We start from the raw sequence: 9,703 nt of genomic DNA, 5'->3' as shown, positions 1-9,703 counted from the left end.
CTAAGAGTCTCTGAAAATATTGATGGCACAAACGAACTAAATTCCTGCTTTAGCACCAAATGGATGAACTCATACGGTTTAAGCATTGAACTAGTCCTAATATCACCATTTCAGAAATGTCAGTATTAATCAGGACAAGAAACAGGGATCTCTTTTGCAAGAAGCGAGATTACACTCCTTCCTTTCCTTGTATAGGGAAAGGGGACAAAATTCCCAGTGAAAGGCCTAGAGGCGGCGCACTCCGCCCAAGGACGGCCCACGTGTCCGCCTACCCTGAACCGCGCCCTGTCACATCCCAATGAAGGGGGTCTGCCAACGCTCGCGAGAACCCTTTCGGCTTCCACGTTTGCCACGTTCCAAAGGACCGGGACAGACTGCAAAGCCGAAAGCGGCTCGCGCTCACAGGCAGCTGCCTAGCGCCCGAACTGCCCTAAGTGAGCAAGGGCTGGGAGCGCTGCAGGGTACAGCCGCCTCGTAAGTGCCCTTGCGATTCGGTCCCAGGCGCCGTCACTCAGCCTTCCGGGGGCGGGGCGAGGCCGGGAAGGGGCGTGGCTGTCGGGAGGCGAGCCGCGCGCTCTCGCCCCGGGAGGCAGTCACAAGTTCGTACACGCGAGGGCGGGCGCGCGCAGCCGGCACGCGGGTGAAAAGTCCTCTGAGGTGCTGCGGGCGGTGCCGAGGCACAGGCTCTGCTGCAGGAGCAGCGGCCCAAACCCGCTCCAGCGCACGCCGCCGCCGCCAGCGACTCCCGTGTCGCGTGTGTCCCCCTGCGCACTGAGGAAGCCCACCAGCCCTCGCCAGCCCCCGCGGAGCGTGCGATGGCCCAGCGTAAGAATGCCAAGGGCAGCGGCAACAGCAGCAGCAGCGGCTCCGGCAGCGGTAGCACGAGTGCGGGCAGCAGCGGGGGCAGCAGCAGCCCCGGGGCCCGGAGAGGTCAGAGGCCCTGCGGGGCGGGGATCCGGGGCCGCGTTTCGGGGTAGAGAGCCGGGTGGCGCGGCGGGCGTTGCGGGTGCATCTCCACAGATCCCACTGCACGCCACCTCCATCCCCCGCGACGCTCCTCCTTTAGGCGCGCAGGGCGGAGGCCGCACTCGGCGGGCCTGGCGGGCGGGCGAGGGGCCAGGCGGACTGGGGTCCGAGCCGTCGGGATGGTGGTCTCGGGGAGCCACTTCCCAGCGGTTCCTTCACCTGCTGGGCGCAGCCGAGACAGAGGTTGCTGAGCGTGTCTTTTGGCTTTCCGTGGAATTGAAATGGGAGTAAGAAAACAATTTATCTTTTGCCTCGCATGTTTTGGGGAGTTGAAAATGAGCCAAAGTCAGGGAAAGTGAGTTCCTGCCTAACCAGCAGTGTTTCAGAGCAATTCAAAGGATGTGAAAGTGGGGGCGCCTGGGGGCGGGGGGTGGGGGGGAGAAGTTGGGAGTCATTTGAATGCTCTTGGAAATTATGTTAAATATTTTTGCTTGTATGTAGCTTTCTTAATATGCGTTGCAGTTACCTTTAAAATACCTTAGAATGTCATGAAATACTGAACGAGCGTCTCTATTTTTACCACTTTTACTTAAAATAAAATCGATTGGATATTCACCTTTCTCCTCGTTCATGTGCATATCCAGCAGAGAGAGAACAGATTTTTAAATCTGTTTCGTCTCATATTTCAGTGGTTCTCGGTTTCTTTTCTACTTCCTTTGACTCATATTTAGGATATTGAAGCTGCAATACACATGTGTATGGAATGTGAGCTGTGAACTTCACTTGAAGTGATTTAGGCTCTTTGTTCGCTGAGATCTACAGATCATTAGTTCATAATATACCAAGAAAATGAATCAAATAGCTATAGTCAAAAGAAGTATTTTCTTTATAGCACTTGTCACTATCTGAACTTGTCTTATTACTTTCATGAGTGTTGTCTTTGGCTCATTCTCTCCGTATCCCCAACTCCTAGAATGTTCCTGTCCCATAATAGGTGCTCAATAAATACTTGAGTAGTGAATGAATGAATAAATTTTAATGGGGAAAGTAGTGCATTAAATCCATTGCACAAATTTACGTTATAAGGGCTAATATTTGTATTCTAAATGTAAAGATGTACACACAGTGCAAGCATATTAATTCACCTCCGACATAAGTAAAACTGTGTTCCTTTTTCACTTGTTCTTAAATGTCACTTACTTAAACCTGCAGAGGGATAGATTAATTGCCTCAGGGGACCGAGGCTACTCTTTTTAACATCCCTAAATGAGAAGAACCCATTGTGCCTCTTAGGGCACTAAGCAGAGAAAGCTGATTAACCAGACTTTGATGTTAGTTGTTTTCAAAGGTTTCTGTAGCTATTTACTGGTGAAGCATATCTTCATTCCATTTCATTTTTGTGTTTATGAGTAGACGGCTGATTGCATCTGAGGAAGTCATTTTATATGGCCTCTTATTGGTGAGAACTAATATTGGGAAATGTGTGTCACGTTTCTATCCCTACCCCATAACTATTTGAAGCATTTTAAAAGGCAAGAGATAGGTTTAGGAAATGCAGTGACTTAAATTAACTTCTCCTGACTTTCATACTCAGGCATTTTAGAACAAACTCTGTCCATATTTGAGGATCTACAGCCTTTTAAGCATTTTACACATTGATTCTCTAATAGTCATGAAACAGACATAGTATGTAAAAGACTGTGTAAAAGGAAGGAATGCCCGTGATGCAAAAACAAAAGTTGATATTGGAGCCCTGCATGTTACATAATGAGTATTATTTATTCGCATATCTGCAGGTTTTTTGTTGTTTTTTTCTTCCAGTAGATACTGAGTTCTGACCGTGTGCCAGATAGAAGGCACTAGGCATGGAAACCATTTCTTTCCATCATCCTAAACAGTTAAAGTGCAGTGTCATGTGTAGTAGGCTGTACTCAAAAGATAATGCTGGCTTTTCTTTTAATGCTATGTTTACTTGGTCATTAAGGTACGGACGTTGTGCAAACCATTCCCTTCTACTGGGAAAATCAAAGACTTTTTAGCAGTGACATACTGTGAGACCCATGTAGTTTCCTGCACAAATCATACAGATGAGGTAATTAATGCCCAGAAAAGTTGTCGAGTTCATTGAAGGTTGTTTAGTTCATGGAAACTCAACTAATTACTGGAAGAACCAAGACTCAGAACCCAGGTTTTCTCTTATTCATTTTGCCATGCTACTTGCATTTTAGTTTCTCTAATATGTAATTGGAGTCAAACTGGATTATCAAGTTTTCTTCTGGCTGTTTCCATGAGTACTGCGCTTAATTATTGGAGAAAACTATACTTTTGTCCTATCACCAATTACATTTCCCTTGACAAAAAATTGTATTTGAAACAATCTTTGAAATTTTAGTTTGAGAAGAAGTATATGTGTTCAAATAGTACGTTTTTTGAGATGTCTTACATTGAGAATCAGAAGATAATGGCATTGGTCACATCAAACATTATTATTTCTTAAGTTTTTATGTGAAAGTATGGGGAAAAAAGAACCCAGTCATTTGAAACATGCATTTTAGGGAAAAGGTGATTATTATTTTTTTTTTCTGTCCAAACTTTATCTTCGTGGTCATTTTACTGAAAAGTGATGTTTGGAAGCTGGAATTTGGGGAATTTATATCACACAGATTTTTAAAGAAAGTGTCTTTTTTATTTTCTTCAACTTAAACTGAAAAATGATAAAATGGTTTTCTACAGAGTTCAATTTTACTTTTTTTTCAGTTTTACTCTTTGTAATATAAAAGAAACATGAATAAATTGGACTTCTTACCTTTAATTTGCATGTAGAACTGGACTTGCATGACCAGTTGGGCCCAGGAGAAGCCTTTTTCACATTTATTGATTTGAAAATATTTTGGCAGAGAAGGAACATGATGTCCTTTTGGGCTTATTTTGTAGACACTGGTATGTGTGATGTTTTCTGTTTGTTTGCTTGTTTAGCTTTTCCCTTTTGAGTATCACCCCTTACCTCCCAGTATCTCCTAGCAGCTTTCCATCTCCCTGTTTATTTTGTCCTGCTACTCGGTCTCCTGCTACTACATTACCTTTTACCACTAGGTGTCACTGTAGAACACTTCCCCCTTAGTTTGAAGCTTCGGGTTATGTAATAGCAGTTTTTGATTATTATTATTATTATTTAATCAATCTGCAAATACTCAAAACTGTTGATACATAAGCACTTAAAAAGTCTTAGCTACTTTTTAACTCTCTCAAGGTCTCTCAGTAGATTGTGCAGCATATTTATTTTGGTTTAATTAGAATGAAATACATTCATGTACTGCCTGTAAAACATTAACAGCTTCATTTGATGAGTATTTGTCATTTAGAAACACACTTCTGAGTTTAGCTTCTTTTTTTTCTTTCTACTTTGAGTGTCTCTTAGATTACTAAGTAACTGAGGGCTACAATACACTGCTGATGGCATTGTGGAGCCCTTGAATGAAGAGGCCCTAGCAAAATTTTCTTTCTTTAGCCAAAGACCATCAGAACCAATTGCTTAATCCTCCATTAGTCATTCTAAGATGAAAAGATAGGAAGACCATAATTCTTCCGCTGCAAGAACTATCAACTCTTTTGTGTTCAGTTCAACAGCATTTTGTCCATCCTGACCAGATCATATGAAACCAAGCACTAAATAATGTTCTGAGGGAGTTTATGGACACATTTTCCAGAGACCAGTTAACCTCTGGTGGCCTGTAGAAGTCGAAGTTCTATATCTTGGGCTATATTTTAGTCTTACTTTAAAATAATCTCTCATAAAGATTACTAGAAAATGAATGTATGACCTTTTCATTTTCAGCCAATTATCAACAGAGGAACTTGCATAAAGGCTCATAGGGTCTGTCCATCTTGTTGTTAGTTAATATCACATATTTAGCCGCTAGCTCTCTGGTTCCAGTAGAAAAACCCCTTTCTCCAGAAAGCTAATGCAGTTTGGGAGAAAGAATCTGATGACCTGGATCATATCTATGCAAGAACCAGAACCAAGAATTGCTAAAAATCTCGGTTCCCAGCCTCCTTAAATGTAAAGAATTGTTATCTATTTTGTTTTCAGAGTTTTGATGTCACTAATACTGATTTCATATGCCTTTGTGTTTCTCAGTTGTTGCCATTAAAGTACGTCTAATAGTAGGGGTGAATGCAAAACTTTGGAGAATATAAAAGTGTAGATGTCATCCGGCCATTGCGTGCTTTGACTTTTTTGATGATTTGTTCTTATTTATTTATTTATTTATTTTTATTTTCCGTAGAATCTTTGTGTTAAGTAAAATGTATATACTTGAGGTAGAGTTTATACTATGCTTTCAGGACTACTTGATACATTTCTCTCGGCTTCTGGAGGTGTAAGTATCCATTTGCCCATCAACTTTCAAGTTGGTAATTTGCCCTTAATGGCTCAGAAATCTGTAACATTATTTTATCTTACCAAGGCTCAGGTGTATTTTAGTCTTTTGACGTAATTCCAGCCACTGTTTTAACATCATGAAAATATGCAACTTAGTTTGTGGCTTGAATATTTCTGCATCACCTCTAAATGGCTTGACTTCATTCTGTACCAAGGTACAAAAATGTTTTTCAAATGAACTTCTCTTAAATAAACCCTGTGTACATAGAACCTATCTACATCCCACCTAAACCTCTGGGGAAAAGCCTCAGCCATCTATCGGGAAATGTGGAGGTGCAAGGGCTGCTTGCTTCATAATCTGCTGCCAGTGTCGGCTCTGCACTGCACACGTGGGTTTGATGAGTTTCTCTGGTTCAGTCCTGCAGCTCTGGCCATTTTTATTAGAGGTATAAGGATTCAGGATGTTCTTTTCTTTCCTGTGTACCACTGTGGGAGTATAGTCTGGAGGCCAGTGCTTTAACTTTTTTATTACGCTTTTTTCTGGTACTGCTGGGAACTAAGATGGTATTTTCTTGTTAGTCATTATTTTTTAATTTTAGTATTTTATTCCCCCAATGTGAGGGATGCGTCAGGCTTTTGTTCTGCATTTGATCTTTGTTTTTCAGGGATTACCTTTCTTGGTTACCTTTGGCTAATGTGGTTATCTTTTAATGGCAAATCACTGAATATAATTTAGTTCATATCAAATTGGCCACAGCTGAGGACAAATTTGGTCTAGATAACCTATTAGACTCAAAAGAAATGTTGAGCTCCCTTGGTGAATAACTTTTTTAAAAAAGAAAATCATCTTTTGAAGGATCTGGGCTATTCGGCCCCCTGTGAGATCCAGGTTGCTTGCCTAGTCATGTGACTGTCATCATCTGCCATAGATACTTTGTGTGCTCCAGAGTAGACAGCATTGGTGAATTGACTTATTTGAGGGGTAGGGGGCTGGAGGCTGGGGGTAGTTACTGTCCAGTTGTAGTAAGATTTCCAAGGGCACCCACTATCTCTGTGCTTGGAGAAATGCCAGCACTTCTCTCTTACATGTGTGCCCACACGTTGAACCCAGTGACTCATCCTGCACTTAAGCCAGCAAGGATCAGTCTTAAATTTAAAGTAGGAGAATATCCTCTGATAATTTTATTTCACAACCAGCATTGTTGTAACTGCCTTTTCTCATATCTTACATAGCTTTGACAGCCATTTCTACCATTCCATAGTGCAGAGTCACTGTTATTTTGTTATTCCGTCCTGTCTGTAACTTCTTTTATTTATTATATTTCTACTATACAGTTTTTCTCCCTATCTTTCACACACTGCTTTCAATGTCAATTTTCTTGGTATACTGGAAAGACTCTTTTGGTCTTAGTTTCACTTGTAAATTTTATTTCACTTGTAAATTTTATTTAGGGCAGTTAATTTTTTAACTTACATAAATCTCAAAATCTGTGTTGTAAATATTTGTTGAAAGAATATCTAGCATTTAACTTTACTTCAGAATTTTAAGATTTTAATATATTAATAGACTTTTTCTATTTTCTACTTTATGGTTCACACCTTTACACTTTACGTAAGACACATAACACAGATGTCATGAATTATTCTTGTATTTTCCTCTAAAACATCTGAAACGTTGGTTTTTTACATTTAGATTTCTGAACTACCTGGTGTAGCATTTTATTGTATATTTTGTTGGTAGGGATCTAATTCAGTATTTTTTTTAAAGGGCAAATAAAAATGTCCTATACTGTTAGTTGATTTGTCATCTTTTTACCCTGGTCTGCAGCATCACCTCTTGTGCATGAATACGTCCAGCTGTATTTTGTTCCAGGCATGTAGAAGCAACACCAAACTAAGTTGCTCACTATAGCTTTGTAGTGAGTCCACGTATCTGATAGGGCGTGTCCTTCTATCCTGCCTTTTTCACTATTGTGTTTGCTGCTTTGGGACCTTTCCTCATCCATTTCTCTAGATTTTAGAATCTGCTTACCAAATACATTCATGAAAAATATTTGAGAATTTTTACTGGCATTGTATTGAATCTATAGAACAATTTGGGACAAATACAGATGTTTATAATACTGAATCTTCCTGTGTACCTGGCTGACTGGCCGGCCTGCTTTCTCTTCTCTTCTCTTCTCTTCTCTTCTCTTCTCTTCTCTTCTCTTCTCTTCTCTTCTCTTCTCTTTCTTCTCTTCTTTTCTCTTCTCTTCCCTTTTTTCTTTTCTTTTCTTCTTCCTCGTTTTCTTTTTTTTTTTTTGACAAGGCCTCACTCTTTCACCCAGGCTGGAGTGCTGTGGCACCCTTGACTTCCCAGGCTGCAGTGATCCTCTGACCTCGGCCTCCCCGGTAGCTGGGACTACAAGTGTGCACCACCACGCCTGGCTAATTTTCATATTTCTTGTACAGATGGGGTTTTACCATGTTGGCCTGTCTGCTCTCAAACTCCTGGGCTCAAGTGATCTGCTCATGTCGACTCCCAGAGTGCTGAGATTACAGGTGTGAGCCCTGCGCCTGGCCTATAATTTCTTATGTATTTAAGTCTGACAATTTTTATAATCTTATTTGAAAGTCATATACGTCTTTTATTAGATTAAGTCTGGGTACTTTATATTTTAAAAAATATTTTCAATAGTATTTTTAAATTAACATTTTTAAATGAAACTTTAAAAATATGTATCCAAGTTGAAAGAGTTCTGTAACGAGTCCACCATGCTACAACAGTTAACATCTTGATAGATTTGCTTTGTCATATCTACCAGTCAATCTTATTCTTTCCTGCCTTTCTAAGTAAGTTGCAGGTATTAGTATATTTCGCTTTCGTAAACATTTACGTGTGCCTGTAGCTAACTAGAGCTTAGTGTTTGTTTGTTTTTTTCCTGTGAGGTAAAATTTTCATATAGTGAATTGTACAAATTTTAGTGTCTGATCTGAGGAGTTTTTATATCCATTTCTACTTTTGTAAAACAACAACCTATTAGGATAGAGAATATTTTCATCACCCTGTGAGGTTTTCTCAAGCTCTTTTCTCGCCCCCACCTCTGCCATCAGAGGCAGTCATTGTACTACATTTTTTGATCATCGATTAGTGTTTTCAATTCTAGAACTTCCTTTTGCAAGTACTTTTTTTTGCAAAGTCTTCTTTCACTCAGCATAGTATTTTTGAGTTCATTTGTGTTGTATACACAGGCACTTGTTCCTTTTTATTGCCAAATCGTATTCCAGTGTCTGACTATAGCACAGTTTTTTCAAAGCTTTTATTTTCGGTTCAGGGGTACATGTGCAGGTTTGTTATATGGGTAAATTGCATGTCACAGGGGTTTGGCGTACAGATAATTTTGTCACACAGGTAATAAGGTTAGTATCTGATGAGTAGTTTTTTCGATCTTTACTTTTCTCCTGCCCTCTACCCTCAAGTAGGCTCCAGTGTCTGTTTTTCCCTTATTTGTGTGCATAGGTGGTCAATGTTTTGCTCCCACCTATTAGTATTAATAAGAACATGGCTCTCTGTTCCTGTGTTAGTTTGGTTAGGATAGTGACCCCCAGCTCCATTCATGTTATATAGCACAGTTTTTTAACCCAATCTTTTATTGGTGGACACTTGGGCTATTCCTAGTTTTGGATTATTATGAATAGAATTCTCTGAATAGTATAGAAGCCTTTTTTGACATATGTTTTTATTTCTCTTGAGCAGGAGAGGGATTACTGGGCTATAGGGTAGGTGTATGTTTAGTTTTATTAAGAAACTGTTAAACTCTTTTGCAGAGTAGTTGTACAATATATTTTATACTCCCACTGACAATGTGTGGAATTGGTTGTTCTACATATGTACCAACATTTGGTGGTGTCAGTCTTTTTAATTTTAGCCATTCTGGTGGGTGTACCGTGGCTTCTTACTGTAGTTTACATTTGCATTTCCCTGATGAATAATGATGTCAAGCACTTTTTCTTGTGCTTATTGGCTACACCCATTATCTTTAGTGAAGTTTCTCTTTTACCCATTTCTGATTTTATTGTTTTTTGTTGCTGAGCTGTAATTCTTCATGTATTCTGGATAGAAGTTCTTTTCAGATATATATAGCACATATTTCTCCCAGTCTGTAACTTACCTTTTTATTTTTTTATTTTTAATGTTGATTTTTTTTTTTCTGTTTTTGCTTTCTGTGTTCTAAGAAACTGCACGTTCTCAAGTCTCAAAGCTATCCTCTTTTATTTTCTTCTAGAAGTTTGATAGTTTTAGTTTTTATGTTTGTCTATGAGCATTTTCACGTTAATATTGAATTACATTTACATTTTTCTATATGGAATTTCAGT

General features: G+C 39.7%; 1 protein-coding gene across 5 annotated transcripts in view; it reads left to right on the top strand.

Annotated features, from left to right (window-relative positions):
• The first annotated feature begins 320 nt into the window (after positions 1-320).
• ASPH (aspartate beta-hydroxylase) overlaps positions 321-9,703 on the top strand; it is a 227,846-nt gene continuing 218,463 nt past the window's right edge. For 4 of the 5 annotated variants that reach the window (XM_010360355.2, XM_010360353.2, XM_010360361.2 and 1 more), the window contains exon 1: positions 321-930. In XM_010360355.2, the coding sequence (XP_010358657.1) occupies positions 816-930 (115 nt within the window). In that variant the 5' untranslated portion in view covers positions 321-815. Of the gene's footprint in view, positions 931-1,085; positions 1,254-9,703 lie in introns of those variants that run through there. The other variant, XM_030937465.1, reaches the window with a different exon arrangement.

Source organism: Rhinopithecus roxellana, chromosome 9 (assembly GCF_007565055.1).
Source record: "Rhinopithecus roxellana isolate Shanxi Qingling chromosome 9, ASM756505v1, whole genome shotgun sequence".
Lineage (NCBI taxonomy): Eukaryota > Metazoa > Chordata > Mammalia > Primates > Cercopithecidae > Rhinopithecus > Rhinopithecus roxellana.
Note: the sequence above shows the minus strand (reverse complement) of the source record. Positions and strands in the feature narration are given on the sequence as shown.